This window comes from Panthera uncia, chromosome X, assembly GCF_023721935.1.
Source record: "Panthera uncia isolate 11264 chromosome X, Puncia_PCG_1.0, whole genome shotgun sequence".
NCBI lineage: Eukaryota > Metazoa > Chordata > Mammalia > Carnivora > Felidae > Panthera > Panthera uncia.
In genome coordinates this window covers 6,356,271-6,383,772 of record NC_064817.1, presented here as the reverse complement: position 1 = coordinate 6,383,772, position 27,502 = coordinate 6,356,271, and the positions used below count along the sequence as shown (strand labels likewise).

Here is a 27,502-nt window from a genome sequence, read left to right as displayed (position 1 = left end):
GCCTGCTTTGGATTCTGTGTCTCCCTCTCTCTCTCATTCTCTGCCTCTCCCCTGCTCGTGTTCTCTCTCTCTCTTTCTCTCTCTCAAAAATAAATAAACATTAAAAAAATTTTTTTAATAGTGAGCCCCAAATTCTCCTTCAGAACCAAAAAGAAGCTAAGGTTTCCCACCCGAGAGAGCACAATAAACATGCGGCGTTCTAACAACCGCTTGAAAGTCTACACTCCTTGGACCTGAGCCAGGGTACATCCCACAAGCTCGTCGGCTCCAGGCTTCTTCCTCTCATGCCCCTGCCGCTCTGGCTTAAACTTCTAGACCCTAAAGCCTCTGGAAGACCCTTCATGTCCACACCGAGCCTGTCAAGTACCAGCACGGGGTCGCGTGTGCAGGCCCCTCCGGGCCGGCCAGGCACTCTGGGTTAGAGTCAGTTCCCCTGGAGGACACGCTCCGGCCCTCTCCGATGGCTCCTCCCATGTTGAAAACCACCACCAGGAAGCCCACGGAATCATCCCTTGAGCACTGGGCTGCTCCTCTCCGGATGTGCCAGCCGCTTAGAGCAAAAGCACGGCACCTGGCTGTCTCCAAAACAGAAAGCCACACTTAGAACAAGTAATCAGCTCTTCTTCTGAAATACATTTGTTCTGTCCAACTTGTCAATGCACACCCTTAAGCCCGGACTGCCAGCACTCGGAGCCTGGTTCCATCCGAGCAGAGTTCAGCACGGGCAGCAAAGAGCACAGCTAAGGTCAATCGGGCCAAGGTCAATCGGGCTTGCTTCGTGACCCACGTAGAACCGCCAGGCCCCTGGGATCACTGGAACGCTGCTTACCAGACTCCACCGCGAGTTCCTTTTGTGGGCCTGAGGTCCACTTCACGATGGCAGAGGGGACACGAGCAAAGTAAGGAGTTATTCCCAGGACCAGAAACCAAGGAAGACCAAAGGACTTCCAGACGTGATGGCCTGAAAACCCAATCACAGAGAATGAGCCTGCAGGGACACAGGCCTCTGGTCTTCGTTATCCTCCCCAAAGCAGCCCAGTGCTCTAACCCTGAAATGACCTTAACTCACCTTCTCACCCTAGGCATCCATAGCCCCCTGCCCTACAGAGGCCCCCTCACCACGAGCCCAGGCAATCCCGTTCCCAACTCTGCTCTGAATCGTCACTGAAGGGCAGGGGCCTTCGGATGCCCCCCACTAGTGTGTGCATACCACAGAGTCAGGGAACACAGAGATGTTGACATCCCAGCACTTCGCACAGACCCTGACCTTACAGCAGGAGTGCACTATGCTAAGACAGATGAAGGGAGAAAGGGCGAGGGGGAAAGCCAGAGGCACGGAGGGAAGGATGGGTGGAGGGATGGACCGAAGGATGGACAAAGGGGTGGATGGAGGGACGGACAGATGGATAAATAATTGGATGGGGGTCAGTGGAAGGATGGATGGATGGATGGGTGGATGGGTGGATGGAGGGATGGAGCAGGATGGACAGAAGGACAGAGAAGGATGGAAGAAGAAAGGGAGGGGTGAACAGATAAAGAATCCATCTACACAGGCCAGTAGGGAGGAAAGGTCTTGAAAAGGAGAAGGTGGATGGTAGGAGTTAAGGGGAACTGAAAGCCGGAATTCCCAAACCAGGTCCATCAAGATTTATAGGTAAACACATTCCAGGCAGGCTTAGGGGGCCAGAGGGCAGCCCAGTTCCTTCGTATCTTAATCAGGCTTTATTTCTTTAGATTGCTTTCCTAACTGGGAGGCTGGAAGGTAACGAAAGAAGGAGCCAAACTCAACAGCAAACCCACACCAACCACAGAGACGCTGCCCCAAAACCTGCTACTGATTTGATTTTCAGCAAGGCCGCTTTGAGAAAGGGTGGGTTATTTTGGGGAGCCAGAGAGAAGCATTCCTGCACTGTCCACTGTGGCAGCCACTAGCCACATGTGGCTATTTAACATTCAATTAATTAAAATGAAATAAAATCAAAACTTCACCCTTCAGTTGCACCAGCCACATTTCAAGTACTCAAGGAACATACGCGGCTGGCGGCTGCCATACCGGGCAGGGCAGACACGGACTATGTCCATCATCGCACAGTGCCGTCTTGGACAGCACTGCTCCGGTCAAAGGGCAGTGGGGACGCTCTGATCTCTCAGTGGAAGGAGACTTGGTAAAACGGGAGTACAGGAAGGCAGCTGACCATAGTCTGCTGAAATATTTCTTCGGAGCAGCACACATTTTAAGTTGAAAATCTTAAAATACACTGCCACTCTTTGGTTGGCTGATCCCTCCGGCACAGCGGCTCTCGCAGGAGCCATTTGGCCTCCCAGGGACACTTGGCAGTGTCTGGAGACATTTGGGGTTGTCACGAGCATCGAGGGGAGGAACTACCGGCACGTAGCGGGCAAAGGCCAGCGATGCTGCTCACATCCTACAATGCGCAGGACGGCCCCACAACAAACAACTGCCCGGCCGTGAGGTCATCAGTACCACCTATGAAAATCAGCTAAAATATGTAAGGAGCTTAACGTATAAAGAGGTGCATCACAGCACTGTGTACAGCAACAGGAAAAAAAGGAAAAACGACCAACAATGAGGACAGGATAGGATCCGATAAATTACTGCACGCTGACAATCACTCAAGAGTTACTCACAGAGGACCTACCACATGTCAGACTTCGCTTAGGCGCTGTGGACTTCTTTTAAGTTTTATTTTATTCATTTTGAGAGACAGGGAGACAGGGGGAGAGCAGGGGAGGGGCAGAGAGAGAGAGGGAGAAAGAATCGCAAGCAGGCCCCGCGCTGTCAGCAGGGAGCCTGACGCGGGGCTCAAACCCACAAACCGTGAGATACTGACCTAAGCCGATATCGAGTCAGCTGCTTAACCGACTGAGCCAACCAGGCGCCCCTTACCTGGGATAATTTTTAAAGTGTGTTTAATAACACACTGGAATAATTTGGAAGGGCTTTGGTTATTGATCAGGGAGAAAGAGTGGCTATCAAATTAGCTGATACATGACCGCGGTTTGGTTCCTTTGGTTACAAAAAGAAAAAAAGACTACAGAAGACGTGTGAACACAGCAGTACTTGTCGGTAGAGGTTGGACTGGATTGTGGTGCGTTTACACAAACAAATCATTTTTTAAAAGGGAGAGCTTACCCAGAATCCAACAGAGCTCCGTCTCCTCTCCTCCTCCCATGATCCGTACAGACAAGTGCGGCCGCCACCGCACTCCCATCGGGCTCCTGCTCCCCTCCGCCCAGAAGAAAGGCAAGCCAGGCGGCGAGAGCTGGCAGCGCAGGGCTCCAAAGCCACCCGGAGGCCAACTCGGCCTGCAGACGTGTTCTGTCTGGTCCGCGGCGCCGGCCCTCACGGTGATTTACCGAAACCCCATCGAGTTGCCAATACTTAAACTCAGAAGATCTCATTTCAAACACCTGAATTTCTACCTCTCTTGAACATCAGAAGAACCGGCACACGGGGGTGATGAGCCCCAAAGACAACGCGTGACAAAAGCCGAGGAGGGCCATCCCCGTCGGAAGGGGCGGCTTGCTAGCTGGCCACGGCCCCCACCACTCCTGGTTACCCCTGACACGCGGTCACGTGGTTGGGATCCCAGCCCTGGTGGGCGCTCGAGTCCGTAATCACTGCACCAAACAAGGTGAGGCACAAAGGTGGGAAAGTCCTTCCCGGGAACAGCCCAGCAAACGGTACGCACGAGGGGTGCGAGCAGAGATGGGCACCAAGCTTAGTATAGATGATGCTCAGCGGCTCAGGCATATAATCTTGGCTCAGGATGAGAGAGCTTGGGGGCCCCACGCCCTAGGACAAGCTGTGGGAAAACTATAAAGGGCTATTCGCTTGTTCAAATAGTCAGTGCAGGAAGGCTGTTCGAGATCCGAGGTGCCAAGAGTTTCCTCAAGGACTTCATCTCAGCCGGGAGCAAAGAAATAACAAATGGTCACCACCCGACAGATCCCCTCAGTGGCAGGGGCGCAGAATGCTACAGAAGGCTCAGAGGAGGAAACCTTTCAACAGGAACATAAATGATTTTTACGGTCAGCAGAACATCAAATCCTTACCCCCCCTCTCACGGCCCCAGAACGATGATATAACAGCATTTGTAGCTGTTCTAACCTTTCTTTCTCCTTTACAAACCTCCATGTTTCTGGTCGTCAAGATCAAGGCTCATCTGCCCAGGTGTCACAAAGGGCTTGAAATCATCAACAAATATTCCTTCAGTCCCGTGAACAAGAGGGAGCCCGTGAGAAAGTGGATTTCCACCCTGGCTGCAACTCGAATCATCAGGGACATCTGGATCTGTCCAAGACGTTGGACTTAACTGACTCGTGGTGGCACACGAGGAACACTAGCTTGTAAGCGCTCCTTGGATCACTGTAACTTGAAGTCGGGGTTGAGACCCCCGGGTAAGTGACGCTCAAAGGCGTGTAGTCACCTGCCTCCTGTGTGTGTGGCACTGCCCCGGAGAGGGAAGATGGTAAGTGAGCAGGGTCGGGAAGCACAGTTCGGGAGCGCACCATCGGTTACTTTCCACAAGCATCTGCTTTTCTTCTCTTTTTTTATGTTTATTTATTTATTTTTAGAGAGAGACAGTGTGAGTGGAGGAGGGAGAGAGAGAAAGAGAGAGACACAGTATCCGAAGCAGGCTCCTGGCTCTGAGCTGTCAGCAGAGCCCGATGCGGGGCTCGAACTCACAAACCGTAGGCTCGTGACCTGAGCCGAAGTCGGACGCTCAACTGACTAAGCCGCCCAGGTGCCCCCCAGCATCTGCTTTTCAAACTGAGAATTCCACCTTGAATACTTAAAATACCTTTGGAGCTATAATCAAACAATTATCTCTCCTCCTACCCAGGGGATGGCATTGCCAAGTGCCAAGTGCAGGAAACGCTCTAGGAAGCAGACGAGGGCAAGCCCCAGAAGGCATATGGTCTGACAAAAAGGCAAGAAAAGAAAAGTGCCAACCAAATACACGGGCTACCTACATTTCACGAAGATAGGCTTCTGCACGGAGTAACAATGAAATGCAACACGTACCCCAGGGTCAGCTTCTCCTTTTTCACAGGGAGACGGTAGTTCCAAAATAGTAATTGATTTTTTAAAACTGGTACAGAGGGCACGTGCTAATAAGCAGGAGACGTATGGCTGACCAGGCGATTATTCAAAACACATTTCATTGCGTTCTTCCTCTAAGGCTAAATGTGATGCAACACATAAGGATCCCATAAAAACCGCCCAGCAAAACTACCTTGCGCCGTAACGTGGAATTTAATAAAACACATGCACTGCTGTGGCACTGAATCCCTTTGAGGCGATCTTTTTCTTTTCTTTTCCCATCCATCAGAATCTATTCTTAGGAGTCCCTATGTGGTTCCCAAAGTTTGTATGGAAGTTAAGTCATTTTACACCAGCTGGAGACATGGGAGGAGCAGTGCAGGTGGCAGACTGGAGCGGAGGGTACGGGAAGGAAGAACCATGTACACAGAACATGACAGGCTCTCAGCCCCTATGAACCCAGGAACAAGGAGGGACCCGCAAGGTGGTAAAGGATGGCTCAAGCATCGGTGGAAGATATTTTCTCTTAAGAGATTCCTACGAAGCAGGGGCGACTGGGTGGCTCAGTCGGTTAAGCGTCTGACTTCGGCTCAGGTCACGATCTCGCAGTTCCCAAGTTCGAGCCCCACATCGGGTTCTGTGCTGACAGCTCAGAGCCTGGAGCCTGCTTCGGATTCTGTGTCTTCCTCTCTCTGCCCCTCCCCTGCTCGTGCTCTGTCTCTCTCTCTCTCTCTCAAAAACAAAATTAAAACATTAAAAAATATAAATAAATAAATAAATAAATAAAGAGATTCCTATGAAGCAGAGAACCCTGGGGATCTCGCCCTCTCCACCCCCACGCCCAGCTTCCTATCAGATGAGAACTTCTTTCACTAGAAAGTTCCACCAACAGACCCAGAACCATCCCACCTTCTCGGTTTTGAGCCAAGCTTTCAGCCATCCTTTGCAGTTAAGGGTACAGAAGGTAGAGGGAACCCAGGCTGACAATGTGTTTCTTTCGAGAGGAAAACCACAGTATCCCACATTAACATGATTAAGATGACGTTTCAAGCAAGCACCAATAGTGCTCTCTCCATCAGAAGAAACTGAAAAGAAACATGAGCACGCAGCTCAAGGGTTTACGTGGCAATGCTGAGGTGCCCTTCCCCCAGGGCACAGGAGAAACAGGCAGATGAATTGTTACCTGAGAGGCCAAACAACATGGCAGGTTCGGTGCCGGTCCTTCGGGAGGCCCAGGCCATCCTGTAATGTGCGTGAGCATGAGGAAGGGCGGCCTGCTGCACATTTACCGAACGCCCAGAACATTCTGGAGAAGGGGGAGCGGGGAGCCGATGCTGGCGGATTCTCTATGAACTGCTGGATTCTCTGTTTCAATGACACCTGTCCATTCAGTTAGGTCATCGGGCACCTCTAACTGCTGCTTTGCCATGTGGTTATTTGTTTGGGGTGGGGGGAGAGGGGGCTTATCAGAACCCAGGGTACCTTGAGGGTAGGAGGCTGCACTTTGGAGGGGGTCGGTTTGTTTCTAGAAAGCTTTCTAGGTGTCGTAGGATGCCTCAAGAATCACTGGTCCAGATCTGCGCTTCCTGAGCCTGGCTGCTAATTGAACCCACCAGAACTTTTCCAAAACAGACACCAGTTACAAATCATAGCGTCCAATAAGGGTCTAATATCCAGGGAGTAGAAGCAAATTGTCAAATTTAACGACAAAAAGGCAAACAACCCAATGTAAAAACGGGCAAAAGCCTTGAATAGATATTTCTCCAAGGCATACAAATGGCCAACAGGCACATGAAAAGAGGCTCACCATCATTAGTCATCGGGGAAATGCACATGAAAACCACAACAGATACCACTTCATACCCACTAGGATGGCCTTCTTTTCAAAGAGCAAGAAAGCAAGCAAACAAGAAAACAGGACGTAACAAGAACTGACGTGGGTATGGAGAAACTGGAACCCTCATACACTGCTGGTGGGGCTGTAAAATGGCACAGCCACAGTGGAAGACAGTTGGGTCGTTCTTCCAAAAGTGAAACGTAGAATTATCATACGACCCAACGAGTCCAATCCCAGGGACATACCCAGCGATCCCGAAAGCAGGTCTGCAAACAGACACCGGCAGTGCGTGTTCACGTAGCTCTGTCCACCACAGCCAAAAGGCAGAAACAACCCAAGTGTCCGTGAACGAACAAAGGGACAAACACAGTGGGGCACTCCGTGTAATGCAACGGTAGGTGGCCATAAGAAGAAATGAGACCCCAATCTCTGCTATGACATGGATGAATGTGAAAACATCATGCAAGACCCAAAAGACCATATCGTCTATGATTCCACTTATGCGAAACGTCCAGAACTGGCAAACAATAGAGACAGAAAGCAGCCTGGAGCTGAAAGGGGGGAGGAGTGAGGGGTGACAGCTTAATGGGTACAAGGTTTTCTTTTTGGTGGTGAAAATATCTTGGAGCTAGATAGAGACAGCGGTTGCACAACACTGTGAGCATACTAAATGCCACTGGATTAACCATTTGCAATGGTTAGTGGGGGGTGGGGGGAAAGGCTAGTGGTTAATTTCATGTTATGTGAATTCTGCCTCAGTCTTTAAAAATAGGAGAATCGCTTCTCGGCCTTTTGCCTAAGATCAAGTGTAAAAATAGGAGAGAAATGGGTCAAAGCGGGCTTCCTCTTGGACCCTGCTGATCAGAATCTCCTAGGGTAGTGCTGTGTGTATGTGTGTGTGTGTGTAAATGCAAATAAACACAAATATACAGCACCCCAGGTTGATCTTGCATCTAGGTTTGAAAAGCACCAGGTTGCGCATATGTGCAACTTTAAATTATTTTTTAATTTTTTTTAATGTTTTATTCATTTTTGACAGAGAGAGAGAGAGACAAAGCATGAGTGGGGCAGGGGCAGAGAGAGAGGGAGACACAGAATCCCAAGCAGGTTCCAGGCTCTGAGCTGTCAGCACAGAGCCTGACGCGGGGCTCGAACTCACGGACCGCGAGATCATGACCTGAGCCGAAGTCGGACGCTCAACCGACGGAGCCACCCAGGCGCCCCAACATATGTGCAACTTTAAATTAATACAGAAATGAGAGCATTTCGGTGGCTAAGACCTCAGGGTTTTACCTGATGCTGCACTCATCCTGGGTAAAGAGTATGGCATGCTGTCCCTCCCTCTCTCTGGAAAAAAAAAAAAAATCAACGCATTTTTCAAAAATATAAATAGACACATAACATTCAGAAATACAAAGCCGGGACAAAATCCCAGCTACAGGGCACTCAAGAGCAACATAACCAGGACAGTGTGCCCATTTAAAATCATGCCCCTACACTGATGGAAGGACCAAGAGTGCAATTTACACAGATGAATGCAAACTGGACAGGTGTCCTCAGTAAGCACTGAGCATGACGTGTTCATGATGAACATGAAATAAGAGCAAACGTTAATGGACTCTTAGGGGAACCAACCAGGACCAAAGGGGGCAGGGAAGCTGGAAGCGGCAGCCCAGGCTAGCCCAGCCAAAGGCCGACCGCTCCGACCGTGAGCCGGCTAACCATCCAGGGCTGGAGACGGCATCGGGCCGAAAGGACCTGGCCCCGTGACTGTCGATGGCAACAGACAGTCTGAGATTCCTGAGGACACCTGAGGGGCAAGGGCCACCTCGGAACAGAAATATGCCTGTGGCTTCAAGCCCATGCTGCTCGGCCTCTGGCACGGTAGACGGTTCCTGCTGGTATTTCAGAGATCTCGTTTTCTGAATACTGACCAGAGATGGTGAGACACCGTTTTATTACACAATTCCACCGGAGGGGAGGTAGTTACCAAGAGGGACCACCGCACATAGCATTCATTTACTCCTTTATAAGCAAACCGCACTGCGATCGACACTTTCTCCAGCACTTTCTTTTCCTTGCTTCTGGAGAGTTCTTTGATCCTATCTTTCGAGCACGTGTAAGACCTAATTATGAAAAGAACGACGGCCTAAAGGTCACACTTTCATTTCACCTTTACTTTCACGGGAAGAACAAAGAACTTCAGTTTCTTTGGAACCCATTAATTAATACAAGAATGTTCAACTTTAATGTAGGGCTACTGTTTGGGTGACAAAAAAAACCCCAACCACTTACACCTCCCAGCTTTGCAAACGTGACCAGCTGACTGCTTTACAAAACCAATTCCAGTAACTCACATGCCTGTGTTACCACCATGTCATTGGTCGGCTTCACGGAAAATTATCCATTTTCATTTCTTTTACCAGTTCTGTATATGCCAAAGCACCTTCTTCTACTCTGGGTGGAGAGGTAAAGCAACCAGCCACCAGTGAAATGTAAAAAAGGATCCTGGGAAGGGGGCACCTGGGTGGCTCCGTCGGTTGAGCGTCTGACTTCGGCTCAGGTCATGATCTCGCGGTCCGTGAGTTCGAGCCCCACGTCGGGCTCTGCTCGGACCGCTCAGAGCCTGGAGCCTCCCTCGGATTCTGTCTCCGTCTCTCTCTGCCCCTCCCCCGCTCGCACTCTGTCTCTCTCTCTCTCTCTCTCTCTCTCTCTCTCAAAAATAAAATTTAAAGAAAAATTAAAAAAAAAAAAAAAGGATCCTGGGAAAAAGAGGAACGACTCAGCGGCATGCTTGTTATTTTCTGTCACACCATCGATGAAGAGCTCAGCAGTGACACTGACCAGCTCCTGTGCAATCCAAGTCGTTTAAACTGCCATGAGCTTGGTGAGTGTTCCAGGAACTAATCCCGCAGCTCTGGAAGGTGGAAGAACCAGCTTAGCTCTTACTCCTTCCCCCACCACCTGGCTGGGATTAATCCACATGGTTTTCCAACCCTGAAAACAACAAAAGCGTGCCAAGGGTGTTATTTTCCCCGGTGCAAAAAGCGATGGCAGCCACTGCAACCGACGAAAAAGTGGCTACCAGCCACCCCAAAACAGATGGGAAGAACGTGATAGGTCTCTCCACTTTACACAAGATAAAAATCAGCCCATCTGAAGGAAGCGCAGACTTTGATCCCAAGTATTTACTGAGCTGGCACCAGATTTCAAACCGAGATGCCGGCGATGACTCAGGGAAACGTGCGTTTCATCAGTTACGTGTTTATAGAGAACTTCAGGGTGACCCATATTTTTAAAGGGGCTGGGTGATATACGGCCTAAGAAAAATGCTAATTAATCATTTTAAAGGCATAATGGATAATAAGTACACGAATCTGTATTTAAAAGTTGAAAGTGGGTGTGTCTACAGTTCTAAGAGCCGAGCGTGGGGAGCTGCTCCAAGAGGAGTCGCTGGTTCTGGCCTGGAGAAGCAAATGCCGCTCTGTCCTCCCTGCCGCGTGCGTGTGAGTGCAAGAAGCTATTCTTGGTAATCCTCGACATTTTTGTCAATGTGCCATCTGCACGCTGACGTTCGGGAGGTGTAGGATCCCGGTGGAGGGACGCTTCGGTTTCTGATGTTCTGGCTTTTAACACTGAGATTCAGGGGATGACAATCTCGGTTAACCCGGGGCCAGATCAATCAGAATGATCCGGGTGCGACGCGTTCGAAGCGGTCCGTGGACGGCCAACGACACGGCGCCACGGCGCTTCTGAAGAAAAGTCACCCGGTGACGAAGCTCTGCCGCGCCGGCCACCGCGGGCTTGTGCCTTATTGCTTTAGACCCCAAACCATCCAACCATTAGAAAGCAACCACCAGCCACTTGCTCTTAAGTAATAATAAAACCTCAGTTTCTAAACACAACAATTTGTGACATCATATGGGCATCGGCGTGCTCCCGCGAGCAGGATCGCAGCCTGAGCGCCGCTGGCACAGGGGCCGGGTCACTCTCTGCTGTGGCTGCCCTGTGCCCTGTGGGACATCGAGCGGCATCCCCGGCCTCCGCCCGCTGCACGCCAGTACCGACCCCTCCCCACAAACTGTGACCACCAGAACCGTCTCCAGACATTGCCACGCGTCCCCTGGAGGGCGAAACCGCCCCCAGCTGACAGCCTTGGTTTTGGTGGAATCGGTGAACCTGAGGGCCGGGATAGCTTTTACAGCTGTGGCCACGTGCTGCTAGGAAAATATCTAAGTTAACTGTTGAAGTGAATGTTAACGGTTTCTCGCTGCCTCCCTGCAGCCCCGGTCCACCCACTTACCCATCTCCCACCGCCGGCAGGTGAGCCGCGCAGGAGTGAGCACTTTCCAGAGGCGGTGCTACGGACATGCGCTCTGAGAGCCCCCCTCCCAAGGCCCCAATAGCACAGCGTTTTGGGTAAACTTAATTTCATCCCCAAAGTAAGTCTGTCCGTCAAATATCCAGCCTGGGGCACAGTGGAGCCTGCTTAAGACTCTCTCTCGGTCCCTCCCTCCCTCACTTGTGCGTGCTCGCGCGCTCTCTCTCTCTCAATAAATAAATAATGTGCAGCCAAAAGCTACTAATACACACACGAAAACTGTGCAGATAGTGCACAAGGTTGCTGAGAAGATGTAGCTGAAGATCTTGACCTTGAATCAACTTCTCCTGGTCTTAATAGCTGTCCAATATTAAGTATCCAACATTAATTACGGAACAAGATCTCATCATATGATGTGAATTCTTTGAAAGTCCCCAACATCACTCAGTGCTACAAATACCAAGTTCCAGAACAAGATGATGCTGAAACCTGGAAACCAATAATTCGGTATATATTTGGGGTATTTTCAGATTTATATCCAAGCTAATACAGTAACAATGAAAGCTAAACATGCAGAAGCTTCGGTTGTGTCGACACGGTACACAAACAAGCATGACATCATTTCTCGGATTGGCAAAGTAGGGCCTGTGGGCCAAATTCAACCTGTTTCTTGTCTTCATAAATAAAGCTTTACTGAAGCACATCCAGGCCCATCCACATTTAGGGATAGCCTCTGGCTGCTTTTGAGCTACAACAGCAGAGTTGAGTGCCTGCGACAGAGACCCCGTGGCCTGTAAAGCCTCAAATATTTTCTCTTTAGCCCTTTACCAAGAAAGTTTGATGGCCCTGCTCTAATCTGTTCACTCTCTTTAGTAACATTTCACTTCCAGCAACTTCATTCACTCAGCCCACAAAACCAAGAGAATGCAAAGAACAGCTTCAAGCAGAGAGGAAAAATAGTTATCATGAACTCTGAGTGCCTGCCTTTACACTGGTGGGTCCCCAGGGCCACACAACTACAAGGAAAATAAGGAAGCAACTCAGAAGCGGAAGAGAGATGATGGAGAGAGGAAAATTTGATAGGCAGAAGAAAAAAGACTTTGAAGACCCACAATGCTGAAAGACTATTTACTATGATCACAAGAACAATTAAAATGTGTCTACTATGCACTAGACATTGACCTAAGTGCCCCCATTTTATGGAAAAGGAAACTAAGGCTCAGAGAGCCCAAATACTGCCCTAGGGCACACACCAAACGGCAGAGCCAGGAGTCAGACTCAAGATGTCTACGTCTAAAATGAGGGCTAAGCACACTTGGGTGGTCCCTATGGTTAGTGGTCCATTCCAGGACATATCAACGGCCCTGTTCACCCATACAAACCCTAACTATCAAGAAAATGTCACATTTTAATACACCCAAGAAACAAGAAGCATGTAGTACAATTTTAAGAGCTTCTTCCAAAAAAATGTGTGAAAGAGAAGAATGCTGACATTTAAAGGCCCAAGTATCAGGGCGCCTGGGTGGCTCAGTCCGTTAAGCGTCCGACGTCAGCTCAGGTCATGATCTCACGATTCGTGAGTTTGAGCCCTGCGTTGGGGTCTCTGCTGTCAGTGCAGAGCCCGCTTTGGATCCTCTGCCCTGCTCTCTCTCTGCCCTTCTCCTGCTCACACGCTCACTCAAAAATAAACACCAAAAAAATAATAATAAATTTTAAAAATAAATAAAGGCCCAAGTGTCAATCGACCCTTCAGCCACAAACTGCATTACAATCCAAACACTGCCACATAATCAGATGTCACATCAACTCTTCTAAAACAGAAAGCAGCGCCGGTGAGTCCTCCTAGAAGGAAAATTCCTCTGAATGAAGGAGGTAGGTGCCTTCATGAAAACCACCTATGTTTTTGATCGAGTGATGATCACCAGGTTGTTCGTGGCGGTGGTCTCCCCTTACGGTTGGCAACACTCCTGGACAATGTTAGCATATGGCTTCTTAAGGGTACCTGGAGACTTCAGGGACATTTCCAAAAGCTTTTTTTTATTGTCCATTGCAGCAGAGCTGACATACAAAATGCTACATCGTATGGACACTCTGAGGAGCCTGGAAGCCTTCTGCGTGGCGAGCGGCTGCCAACTCTCATTGACATTAGCCTGGTCTGTCCCACCACCAAAGCAAGGTAGGCACCGGAATGTAAGAACAGGTTCGCTTTGTAAGATTTTTTCAAAACAATTTTATTGAGGTATAATCTACATACCATAAAACCCTCCCTTTTTACGTATACAATTCACTGATTCTTAGTAAACGTGCCGAGTTGTACAAAACCTAATCCAGCGTTCGAATGTTCTCATCGCCGAGGTAGCTCCCTTTCCCACCTCCGGCCCCAGGCAACAACTAGTTTTCTATCGCTATGGGTTTGCCTTTGGGGGACATTGTGCCGTCTTATGTGTCTGTTTCTTTCACTCAACATCATGTCTTCGAGGTTCATTGATCCCTTCCCTTTTCATGTGAAATCCGCTCGGTACTTGGGGGCTGTATCTAGTGACTGCACACCACAGTTTAATGCTAGGATGGGTGCGAGGCCGAGGAAGAGCTGGAGAAAGCAAAGAAGGTTCTTCACGAACCTCCACTGTTCAATGGATGCCATATGATGTCACGAGCCTAAATGAAAAGCAGCCTGGGAGCACTTCTAACAAGTCTGTCAAGTGCACGGAAGATAAATGAACACTCACAAGAGAGATATAAAAGAAACATACAATAGTCGGCTTGAGGCATCCAAATGCCAACAACTTAATAGTTCTAAACACTCTTGGAGCAGAAAAAAGACATTAGCGGAAAAACCTGGTGAAATCCAAATAATGTCTGGAGTTTTATGAACAGAAACATATCCAAACTGGCTTCTTAGTTTTGACAAATACACTATGGTGACATAAGATATTAACAATGGGGGGAGCTGTCTTATCTTTGCAACTCTTCTGTAATTCTAAAACATTCCAAAACAGATGTGTATTAAAACCAACCAACCAACCACTGGTCTGCATTCAGCCCAGGTCTTTAGCTATCTTATGTGTCTGTTTCTTATGTGTCTGTCTCCTAAAGCAAACATGAGGGAAAGCACTGCTGCCGAGAAAATAATTGCACCTAAGCAGCACTATAATTATAGTACTTATATGATCACAAATATCAAGGGACAGTCTAAAGGGTCAAAAACAGAGGACTACTTAATAGATGAGGCCCAGACGCTCCGTGGCAGCCTGCACCCCCAGTAAGAATGTCCGTGATGGAAACTGCAGACGCCACGAGATAAACACACACGAGCGAGGACGGCTCTGCTGGCTGCAAGTGACAGAGACCCCAGTTCAACCAGCTTTGGAGGGTTAAGTAGACACTGTTAGTTCACATTTCACATAAGAAAAGGTGCTGCGGGCAGGTAGCTCTAGAACCTTCTTCAATCAGCTACCATCCACCTTACCAAGGGTGCAGCCTTTTCTCTCTGCCACCCTCGGCTTCTTGGCCAGCTCCCTCCTGGCTTTTGTGGCAGCGACGTAACCACCCAGCTCCGGATGTAGGTGGAGACGGGTCGTCAATTAGCAGAAGGAGGAGTCGCTTCCATGCAGGTCCTGCAGGAACGAGGAGCCTTGTCCTCAACTCTGGCTGTCCCGCACCTCCCCCTGTGCTCACGGCACAGCTCTGGGCCACGTGCTCCTGCCTCAGCCAAACGCAGGCAGGCCCGGCTACTGCCACTTGGGGCCAAATAACTCCTCGTGGTGCTGGGGGCTGTCCTATGCACTGGAGGACATCCAGCAGCTTCCCTGGCCTCCACCTCCTAAATGCCAATCGCACCCCATCCCCACTCCCCAGCTGTGATGATCAAAAATGTCTTCAGACGTGGCCAAATGGCCCCGCAGGGGCAAACCCACTCCCAGCGGAGGCCCACCGGCTCTGAGCAAGCAGGACTTCAGCAGGAGCTACAGAGAGGGCCACATCCCCTGAGCCAAGGCAAGGGTGGGCACTCCAACAAAGTGGGGGCTCTGACCGCAGGCAAAGATGACTGCTCTTGAGAATTCTAGAATATTTGAGAAAAACTAAGTGGAACACAGAAATACACAAGTAAGTCAAACCTGTTTCTAGGGGGGCACCTGGGTGGCTCAGTCGGTTGAGCGTACAATTCCTGATCTCGGCTCAGGTCGTGATCTCGCAGTTTGTGAAATTGAGCCCCACGTCAGGCTCTACTCTGACAGTGCAGAGCCTGCTTGGGATTCTCTCTCCCTCTCTCTCTGCCCCTCCCCGCTCTCTCTGAATCTCTCTCTCTCTCTCAGAATAAACATTAAAAAAAAAAAAACCTGCTTCTACATGCATAATTACATTCAAAAAACACTTACTGAGCACCCACTGCGTGGTAGGTATTGTGTAGAAAAGGAGAGTAAAATCTAAATAAGTTAAAGGAAAGGAGATGGTTTAAATCAAAAAAAAAAAAAAAACAACAAAACAAAACTATAACTGCTTGGTCCCTTCATTCTCTCACTTTTCTTTCCTTTTGCTTTTTATTTTGAAATAACAGATTCACAGAAAGTTGCTCCTTCTGTGGAAGGGAGGCTCCTTTACCCAGTTTCCCCCCATGTCACGCCCTGCGCAACTACAGCACGAGGCCAAACCAGGTGACCGACACCCACACAGCCCACATGGCTTACTCAGAGTTCATGTGCACATCCGTGTGCATGTGAGTGGCTGTACACATTGTGTAGTAGTTCCGTGTCATTTTCCCACATGTGTAGTTTCTATAACCACAATGAAGACGTAGAAATATCCTGCCACCACATGCCTCCCTCGAGCCACTTTTATAGCCACACCTACCCCTGCCCCCCATCCCTAACCCTCAGCAACCACTAATGTGCTCTCCAACTCCATGTTATTATTTTAGGAATGCTATCGGGGCGCCTGGGTGGCTCAGTCGACTAAGCATCCGACTTCGGCCCAAGTCACGATCTCACAGTTTGGGAGCTCGAGCCCCGCGTCGGGCTCTGCGCTGACAGCTCGGAGCCTGGAACCTGCTTCGGATTCTGTGTCTCCCTCTCTCTCTGCCCCTCCCCTGCTTGCACTCTGTCTCTCTCTCTCAAAAATAAAGAAACATTAAAAAAAAAAAGAATGCTACATAAACGGAATCCTACCAATTTCTTTCTGCGTCTCAGTTTGCTCTGAAGAGGAACAGGCTAATGAAGGGCCCTCCCTGTAACACTGGTCCCAGGGGGTCTTTTCTGCCCCTCCAGGTCTGTGAAGGGGGGTGTGGAGGGGCAGAGAACAGCTGGGTTTCTTCTTTCCATCTGCGTGTTCTTAGCAAGCAACATATGTGCACACACACAATTCTCTTAACGGGCCTTTAAAACCCACTTCAGTTCATAAAGTACAGGGGGGCGGGTCCACTTACCCAGGAGCACAAAAGAATGAGTCCTTTACTCAAAATTCTCCCAGGAACTAAGGTTTTTTTTGCACCTTCAAACCTTAGCTTTTTTCAACTGTGTTTCTCCCAGCTCTACTGAGATGTAATTGACATATAACATAGTGTAAGTTTAAGGTGTACAATATGATGATTCGATAGGCTTGTATATGGCAATATGATTATCACCATAGCGTGCGCTAACACCTCCATCACGTTACCCGATTACCATTTCCTCTTTGTGGTGACACCATTTAAGATCTACTCTCTTAGCGATTCGAGCATATGACACAGTACCGTTCACTATAATAACAGTGCTGTGCAGCGGATCCCCAGAATTAAAAATGTATCTTTAATGAAAATCTTTTTAAATGTGGTTATTTTCCTGCCTTCTTATACAGTCTTAATTCGCATCCTATTTAAATGATCTAATCTAACTCTACCGGTTGTCATATGACAGATACGACGTCCTTTTCGTTTTTTTAATGTTTATTTATTTTTGAGAGAGAGAGAAACAGAGTGTGAGCGGGGGAGGGGCAGAGAGAGAGGGAGACACAGGATCCGAAGCAGGCTCCAGGCTCCGAGCTGTCAGCACAGAGCCTGACGCGGGGCTCGAACTCACGAATGGTGAGATCGTGACCAGAGCCAAAGTCGGATGCTTAACAGACTGAGCCACCCAGGCACCCCTACGACATCCTTTTCTGAAGAAGTTTCTATGGTGGGGTTCCTTGACTAAATTAAGGTCCCCACTGGCTTTTATGATTCCATGCCCCTTTCCTCTGGTAAGACTTCCCACTGGGGTTTTCAGGTCTTATCCTGTGCCACCCCCCACAGGTCCCCTGACCAATGGTCCCCTGACCACAGGTCCCCTGACCTTAATTACTCCTTTTTTTAAAATTGTTTTTTAATGTTTTTATTTATTTTTTAGAGAAACAGACAGACCGAGTGGGAGAGGGGCAGAGAGAGAGAGGGAGACACAGAATCCGAAACAGGCTCCAGGCTCTGAGCTGTCAGCACGGAGCCCGACGCGGGGCTCAAACTCACGAACCGTGAGAACATGACCTGAGCCAGAAGTCAGTTGCTTAACTGACTGAGCCACCCAGGCGCCCCAATCCTGTCTTCTAAGATCAGGGATCAGCACACTTTTTCTGTAAAGAGCCAGACAGTAACGTTTTCGGCTTTGCGGCCCACACGGTCTCTGCCCAGCCACTCAACTCTGTCCTCGTAGTTAGTTGTAGCTCGAAAGCAGCCACGGAGTGTGTGGCTAAGCTCCAATGAAACTTTATTCGTGGACGCTGAAATCCGAATGTCACATAAATTTCACAAAATACTACTCTTCTTTTTATTCAACCATTTGCAAATGGAAAACCCATTCTTATCCCACAGGCTGCCCAGGAACAGATGCTGGGCCACCCCCTCTCCTAAGACCTCCTGGGGCCGGCCACTGCATCTGGAAAAGAACCTACACTTACACGCTGGTCCATCTAACGACAAGTATTGCCCTTCTCCTTGTACAAGTAAGAAACTCTGGGCACAAGGAAGTTCAGGGATTTGCACGGCAGCACGGCGCTGGTGGCAGGAGCTGACCTGGGGCGCCCGCGTCGTCCGGCTCCAGGGCTGCCGCGGTCCTGACAGCCCACCGCGAACCACCCCGGCACCGGCTTATTATTCCACGTGGGTTCTTCTGTTTTCCCCAGCGGTGTTTCCATCTCCCCGAGGAAAGCGGCTAGGTGATGTTCATTTGTTATTCTCCATGGCCTCCGGCACAGACGTAGCATCTAGATCGGGGTTTTTGTTTGTTTGTTTGTTTGGGGTTTTTATGATTTTTCTTTTTGCATCTAGGTTATTGAAAAGTCTTACTGTACATATTAGTTTTTTTGGCTCCCTGTCCCTCACGTTGAAGAGAAATGTGAAAGATTTTACATTTCTCTCTTTCTCAAAGTAACAAATTAAAGGCTAAATTAAGGAACAAACGAAAAGCAAAAATCTCTTTTCTTTGATTGTCAATTGACTTTTCTTAGAATGTGCTGGCAGCTCCCGCGGGCAAGTTCATGCAGCTGCCCTCAGTTAGGATCACGTGAGGGCGTATCCTCGTATTAAACCAGAAGCAGAAGCATAAAACCAGACCCCTACAATGGGGATGAGCCTCAAAAACATTAGGCTAGATGAAAGAAGCCCAACACAAAAGGCCACACAGCGTATGATTCCATTCATTCATTCATTCATTCATTCATTCATCCATTTTATGGAACTGAAATAAACCCTTTCACTTATTTATGCTTCTCCATTTTGTTTAGAACAACCACCACCACCACCACCTTAATATCACTGATGGCCCTTCCCCCTCACCCTTCCTCGGGCTGGCGGGTGGTTAATGGGGAAATGGCCCCCAGGGATGGGGCCAACCGTAAGAGCCCTTGGGGAGGTAATGGAACCCAAGTCCCCTGCCCAGGGGATGGGACACCTGTAGATCATATGATTCCATTTGGAGGCAATGTCCAGAACTGGCAAAGCCAGAGGGCCCGAAAGCAGCCTGGGGCTGCCAGGGCCCACGGGGGGTGGGGGAGGGAACGGGCAGTGGCTGCTTAGTGGGGACAGGGTTTCCTTCCGGGGTGAAGGAAAGGTTTTGGAACTGGACAGCGGGGGCGGCCGCACGACACGGTGACCGAACTGAATGCCACGGAGTGGCTCACTTTAAAATGAGTAATTCTGTTATGAAACGTACCTCAATACAACGACATGGAAAACAATGGTGGTAGATCCGTAATATTCCAACAGTGGCAAGAGCACCGGGACTTATCATTAAGCAACAGTGTCAAGCCACGGGGGCAAGTCGATAGCATGATCCCGTTTCTGTAAAATCCCCAGACAGAGGTCCAGGTTCATGCACATGTGTTTCGGCAGAGTGTCAAGAAGGGACCAAAGGACACACAGCAAGCTGTTATGGGAGCTCCCTCTGGGAAGGGGCAGGCGGGGATTTGCACGCACTCTGCATGTTCATGCACGGTTTCGTTCTCGGGTGGCAGAAACGCTTCAGTGGCTTCCCCGTGGAACAGAAGGAACACCCCAGGTCCCCGTGGGCCTCGACACGTGAAAGGGCAGCCACAGTCGGTTCCACGCACAGCTGTGCACGGGAGCACGGCGCCAAGTGAGGGGCCACAGTTGCCGTGATGCCAAACAACGGATTTTTACCGAGGTTCCCGCGGCTCGGCCGCGTCCATCAGCTGATCAGTCACGTGAAGTGCATCAGACGTCACAAACAAGTCCCGCAGGCTGCAGAAGGGCCCATCGGGACAGCATCACCCTCCCTTTTAAACCCGCTTCTCTTCTCTGAGAAGTGGGCCGGCGTGCAGGAAGGACATTTCCGGACAAGGGAGAGAGAATGGAGCGAGGGTGCAACCAAGGTGTGCGGCCTCAGCCAGACCCCCCTTCCCCCCTGCACTGGGCTCTGAGTGCCAGGCCCCACCTTGCACATCGGGACCCGGCTGGCCAGGTGGGCGTGACCCTGGCCCCAGGCCTGACCTGCCAGGCGAGGTCCGCCAGCCGTCCTGGGCCAAACCACCCCCCCCCCCCACAGTCCAAATCCTCACGGGCTTCACCTGAGCTCTCCCGTCGGTCCCAAGATCACAGACACTTCCCAGGATTAACGGAGACCTGGGGGAAAAGGGCCAGAAAACATTTTCCCAAGAGCCGGAATGAGCAGTTCCCAAACAGCACACAACAAAGAGCCATTTGTCAAAATTCTGAAATTCCAAGCGCGGTGACAGAACTGAACATACCTACCTAAGCCCAACATCGTAACACCGTGTGGAGCTGTGACATCATCTTCGGAAACAGCAATCTACTCAAGGCTCGTGTCAGGGAATAGAAACTCAAACCTAAAACACGGGCTACCTAGGCGCCACGTGCAGAGGGCGCCGGGACTCAGAAGACCCCCCCACCCCCCCCAGCCGGTTCAACCATGGACAGCACTACGGAGGGGCCACAGCAAGCATCGAGCAAATGAGAACAGACAACAGCTGATCACAGCCAGCCCAAGCCTCGTGTTTTTCAGGGAATACACGAGGTCATGTTTACATTCTGACATTGTAAACATAGGAAGGGTCATTTTTCTGTGAGTAGAACAGCTGCAGTTGACAGGGTGGAATTCAAGCCACGGCCACTTCCTATAGTCTGTAGGGACACCTGGACAAGGACGGCACTTCAGGGCAGCCTCTAATGCTGTGCCCTAGCCACCCGGTGGGGCCGTACTCGGCAACGAAAAGGAAGGAAGCACCGATCCACGCTGCGACACGGATAAACCTCGAAGAGATCATGCTGAGCAAAATAAGCCAGACCCGGGAGGCCACAGAGCATATGACTCCACTTAGATGAAATGTCCAGAACAGGCAAATCTACAGGGACAGAGAGCAGATTAGCAGTTGCCAGGGGCTGGGGGCGGTGGAGAGTGACTTTGGGTAACAGGTACAGGGTTTCTTTTTTGGGGTGAAGGAAACGTTCTGGAGTTAGTGGTGATGATGGCACAACCTTGTGAATATACTAGAAGCCACTACCTACACAGTGTACTTTGAAATGGTACATTTTAGAGTAAGTGAATCTTATCTCAATTTTTGTTAAGCGGGGAGAATTTTCAGGGCAAATCCAGTGGATCCATACCCTCAGAGGCCTGCCCCGCACTGGAGACGGGCACCTTCCCGTGGCACAGAGCTCCACGGGCAGAAGGGGTCCGTCTCCCACGGTGGCTATCCGGTGTCCTGGCTGAGCTTCCCACGCCATGGCAACGCCGTGCCCACCTTGGCAGTGCTCGATCTCCTGGTGGTGCCGAGGCTGGCGCTTAAGACCCACCAGAAGATCTCCCGCCTGGCTCGATGACTCACCCACCCAAGTGCAGGGCTTTCTGCCTAAGGACCAGCCTAGCCGACTCCCTTTCTCCTTCTCTCTCACTTCCTTAGCCCCTTTAAAGAAATAAAAAGAGGGCCCACCAGATAGAAAACACTGGAGATTCCGCAGCTCCACGAACAGCCTTTCAAGATGCCCTCACCATGTCTGTCAAGAGCTCCCGATTCCACCTGCCTTGATTCAAGTATTAGCTAAATACTGTGCCCTTGTTTTCATCACAGTTTCTCTCGTAGAATCCCTGCCTTTTCTAGCCCCGCTGCTCCCAATCTCTCTCAATCAGGCCCTCACCATCCATGAAGACCTCCCAAGAGTTTCCAACTGGCCTCTTCTCTTGGAAATTCACCCTACCCACCACCCCACATTTGGCCAGCGCATCAGATGACTAAGGTGAGACTCCCCACTATTCTAAAAGGAACAAGGACTCCTAACTGCTGGGAGGAGCTAGGGAGAAAATGGATGTAACGAGCGTACTAGCACAGTACCCCCTAAGCATTCTACAAGCACCAGCAATCGCCGTTATTATCGAAGACACCAAGCTGACCAGATGCTTCCATTCTCAATGGGAAACAACCCTCTTGCCTCCCTCTTATAAGGTCCATGATTACATGGGGCCCACCCGGATAATCGGGAACAATCACCTCATCTCGAGATTCTTAACTTAATCCTACCTACAGATGTCATTGTAACATCTTTGGGGGAGCCATTATTCTACCTACCACGGGGTGGGGGAGAGGGGGCAAAATATCAAACAACAATGAATGCAAGATAAAAATAACTGGTGGGTATAACACAGAGCAAGGGGCACAGTTACCTGGCCAAGGGAGGGTCACGTCCAGGTAGTAGACGTGGGCTCAACTCCGGAGTCAGACAGACGCTGCCCCTCTCTGGCTGTGGGCAGTGAGGTTACTAAGTCAACCTCCCTGTCCTGTTTCATCACCTGCCCACCCACACTCCGTGCGGCCACTGTGGGCTTTCAGTGACAGCATCCAGACAAACACCTAGAGCGCTTGGCACACGGTCAGCACTCCACTTCTGTTGACCATCATCACAGACCTAAGGGATCTCAGTGGGGAGCAACCAAGAGACAGGAACAGCACGGTGAGGTGTGTAAGCCCCACGGAGGCAGGGACCCGTCTGCTAGTGCTCGCCACTAGAGTCTCAAACCCTGGAAGAGCACCCGAGACAGAGAGGCTGTGCAACAGTTATCAAATGAATGAACGAATGAACACAGAGGTAGGATGCTTAAGAGCGGGTGGGGTTTGGGCAGCTGAGTGGCATACCAGAAAGAGCACTGGTTCCGGGCCAGAAGACCCAGCTCAACTTCCCGTCCGGCCCATCTGCCGGCAGGACGTCCCCATAGCTGTGGTCTTCCAGTGCGAAATGAGAGCCTGCACAAGACCGTCCTCGCTCTTCCAAGCCCAAAGTTGAGGGTTCCAAGCTCTGCGTGCTGTTACCCAAGGCTCACCCCCCTTACACAAAGACTCTGGGTCAGTCAAATTGACCTCATTTATCCTGAACACGCAGCACTTCCTGTCTCCGGCACTGTCCTCACATGCCTCCTCTTCTTCCCCAGCTCCAAGAGAGCACGCAAGAAACCCTCAACCTAGGAAATCAGTGGAAGAAGGTGAAGACCCCGCAGGCTCAAATGAGCCCTCCGTCCTTTTCTCAGAAGCCATCACCACCTGACAATGGTGCTTGGTGACCACTGTCTTCATTGTATATGTCTGTCTCCCATCCCCCAGAAAACCCGGGTCTCCCCATCCACCTTCCCAAGAATCTCTGTAAATACTTCTACATTTTACTGGATTTAAATGGGAATAACTGAATTCAGTAGCATTTAACTCTGCTTAATTTTACCGAACGTATCGGAAAGGCAACCAGCAGTAGCAAAGGGACCTGGACTAGAAGAAACTCACCAGGCTCACCGGGTGACTTTTAACACATCACTTGACCCATGGGCTCCTGAAGCAGAACCTACTACAGAAGGTGAAACATTATTTCCACTTTCAGAATCAGAGTGAAAAGGGAGAAGAGGAAACTTAGAGAGTTCCAAACATCCGGGATCTATTTTCAGAAATGACTTTTCCATTCACTTTTCTTTTTTAAAAAAAAAAAAAAAAAAAAAAAGAAGGAAGGAAGGAAAGAAAGAAAAAGAAAGAAAGATACTAAGCCAAGAATAGACCAAGAAATGACTATTGATTCTTCCAGGAGCCCACCCCTTATGGCCTTAAAAGCAAGATGCTCCCCCATGTCCATACAAACAGTACCTATTCTTCAAAAAAAATGAAAAATGGAGAAATCATTGCTTATTTATCAGAAAGTTTATATAACCCAGAAACAGATTCTGTGGAGTAAATACGGTAAACCGCCCATTAATTAATACTGAATAAAAGTTCTAAGAAGGGGGTCATGATGTCACCTGGCTCTGTCATATGGGGCTCCAAACCTGGCAAATTCCCAAACCATGGATTGTTTTCTCCATAAAGCAAGAGCCTGTTCAAAGGAATTTTAATATACCACAGAATGTCTCCAGTTGGAGCAGGTCAAATCCCATCTCGTGAACAAATGGGTCTCTAAAAGCTTATGTCATGATATCATCTGGGTCTCCCACCATCGTCGGGGTTATTTACATTCTGTTCAACCTCAAGTGTGATCTGGTCCACCATTCTTAAGCTGCCCAAAGTTGGTATTCCAGTGTTGCACAATCTCAACTGAGCTACAAGAAACAGAATGTGAAGTTTCGATCACTCAGTCCGCCTATAGGATGATATCGACACAACCCCACAGGGAGCACACATATACACAGCTGTCAAAAGCACTCAAGGTTTTCAAAGGAGGCAAAAACGTTCTTCCCAAATTTTCTGCCTCAACAGCAAATACCTTTCTGTAGAGCAGTCATTGAACTCTGAGTTAATATACATAGGATGCATATGTGCAACTAATGTAAACCACACAAGGCTCATCCACGGGAGCTACGAGCCATAGAAATGATGAATTCACTTTATATTTTTTAATGTAAAACCCTTTGTTAAAGGATAAAATCCTTTGTTAAAGGAAACTATGAACATTATACACACAGTACTGATCTGCAGAGATGGTGATTTTTAAACCTGAGGCGGGGGGGTGGGGGTGGGGATTCAAAATCAAACTAAAAAAACTGCATTTTGGAAATACTGAAATTTTTTATACATCTGTAGCCACATCTGTAAAGACTGTTCCCTTGGGCTTGCAACCTCTTGGTTGTGACTCCAAAAAGAAACGATACCTACAGTAATTCACCAACACACCCCGAGCTGTGGCAGTATCAAATGTTGTTAAACACAACAGTGAATGGAATTACTCTAAAACCCTAGAAGAGATTATTTACAACCCTCGGTCCTCAGTTATTTTGCTTACAGCAGCATATTTTACGCTATTATAGCTTTTACTAAATCGTATATGAAATCATGTTTTAAGTCAGCAACAATTTTCGCCTAACCTACCACATTCACGTATTCCTTCAAAATCTCGTTTTCTTTAAAAACCTATTTGTGTATCTGCCACTCTGTCAGTTCTCTATTTGGAAGCTGTTTGGAGAAAGTCCTTGAACAGCGTCTTCCAGTTGTGTGACTCAAACACAACTCAAAAAGGGTTTCAACTGTCAGACGCACATGGAGAAAATGTGCTCCGACAAACCGTTTTTTCCATATGATAAAAATCAATTACAACCTTAAAGGATAATCAGTCACCCATAAAAATCAGCAGGGCTCTGTTTTGAAGGAGGAAGAAGAATGGCTATTACACCATACACCATTTACACCCTTCGGTAGACTCCACTTAAATGTTTGTGGCTTGCTGAACATTCCATACATATTTCGGGCAAGGTATTATGGGAGCTGAAGTGCAAGCTGTCCCCTGCTGAATTTCACTCACTATAAAAACAATGTCTCATAAAAGTATACACGTTTTTACTTTACAAAAAATGTAAAATATGCACTTTTGTTCACTCAATCGACACTTTTAAGCATTAGAAACGGGGACTTCTAAAAAATCTATAACATAAGCAATGTCTGAAAAGGGGGAAAATGTCATTCAGTTCGTGCAAACAGATTTCTGGAAAAAAGAACATACGAAATGTGTATGAAGCACACAGAAAGGAAGATTCTACAAGCTGACTTCCATTGGGTCTGCTCACCTATGCCCTGGGTCATACCATTAAAATGGAAAGTTTCACATTTATATTTTTCATCTTGAATCCCCACTCCGACGTAACCACAACTGTTTTATATTACCCTCATAAAATGAGCCTTAGCCTTTTCTAAGCCAAACGGTGTTTTTAATTGGTTCATTTTCCAGTTGTTTGGGTTTTTAACAGACATACAGCATAAAAGGGCGTTACACTCCAAGCAGTTCTACCAATTCCAGAACCATCCAAGGCTTGATCAAACAGCTGTGGCTCTAGCCTTTGGTTAAAATTATTATATGATCTCACCTGATTTTCAAAATAACCAAGCATCTTTTTAACCCATAAAACTGTGCTAAGACTGATCTAAGTTTCTGAGTCCAGAAGTTTGCTGTGTTCAGGGAAAATGTTAGGGAAGCACGATCCTTTGGCTTTGTTTTTCCCTATCTGAACCCACAGAGATCTTCAAACAATAATGCAGCAGCTTCCCTCCTCCAAAGTTTATTTTCAAATGCCAGTGCCATGCAGCACTGCCTTTCCTGTGCAGGTGAGGGGAAAGCAGGACCAATGTCACCAAACTGAACCTTCTCAAGTCTTGAAATCACTGGGGAGCCAGCACTATTGCCTTTCTGGCACCCAGCAAGATATCAGGTAACCACCAGAAATACTCGGTTTCAACAGAATCCCCAATTACACACACACACACACACACACACACACACACACACTGCATCTCTCCAAAAGCCGCCGAGCCATTGAAACCAGCAATCAAACAGAAAGTTGGGGAAAAGCGTCATTACATGAACTTAATTAAATGCAATATGGTAGTGCTTTCAGAAGAATCCTTTTTTTCTCCTCCATGGGATTTATTTACATGAATAAGACGACAACTTGGTGCCCTGTTCACATCTTGCACAAAAAGGAAACCTGAAATTCGGCTCTTGTTTTTCGTTTACCCCAAAAGCATCTGGGTCTAATCATATTCCATTCTGCCTGCAGTAGGCAAGGCTCTTTCCATCAGAATTTTACCTCAATTTTTAAGGCGCTACAGAGCAACCATCATAGTTTGGGAGCGGGCTCTCCCAACTGCAAAAGAACTGGGAATCCCTGAAGTGGCCCGTCTGGCACCAGTTTCTGGATGGAAAGTACGCTGAGCCCGCCAGACAAGGAACCCACACCACGAAGCTGGAGCGCACGTTTCGGCTCCAAGATGACAGCTCATCTGGCCACCGCGGGGCCGGGGGCGGTGGGCCGCTGAGGCCCGGCAGGGATGGGCGAGGCCGCGGCGGAAAAAGGAAAAGAGGGCCATCCGTCAGCCCCGGGAGAGGAAATTCCAGGCGCCCAGCTTCCAGGCGCCGGTCAGCGGGTGACGTGAGGGAACCAAGTCACTGTGTCGGCCCCGCGGCGGGGGCCGGGAGGCGGCCGGGGCTCCGCACTCCGGGGGCTCGAGGCCGGGAGAGGGGGCGCCTCGATCCTCGTCCAAGGCCCCGGGGTGGGGGCGTGGAGGGCCCGAATCAACGCCCGGACCCCCGAGGACGCGCGATCTTCGTCCAGATCCGGAGGCCTCCCGGTGTCCTCGATCCCCTCCCCGAACCCAAGGGATGGAGCGCCCGGATCCCGGCCCGCACCCCCGCCCTTACCGGTCGCGCGGGTCGATCCACGACGTCTGGCGCGTGTTGTGGTCGATGTAGAAGACGCGGCCGTCGTAGTCGCGCGCCTCCTCCCAGCCGGCGGGCAGCGGTAGCTCGGCGCTCTCCCGGGCCCGCGGCGGCGGCGGCGCGGAG

At 49.3% G+C, this 27,502-nt stretch overlaps 1 protein-coding gene across 1 annotated transcript in view; it reads right to left on the bottom strand.

Moving 5' to 3' along the window:
• Positions 1-27,502, bottom strand: part of WWC3 (WWC family member 3) — a 118,404-nt gene that overhangs the window by 90,280 nt on the left and 622 nt on the right. The window contains exon 2 of the mRNA XM_049644875.1: positions 27,359-27,502. Coding sequence (XP_049500832.1) covers positions 27,359-27,502 — 144 coding nt within the window. The remainder of the gene's footprint in view (positions 1-27,358) is intronic.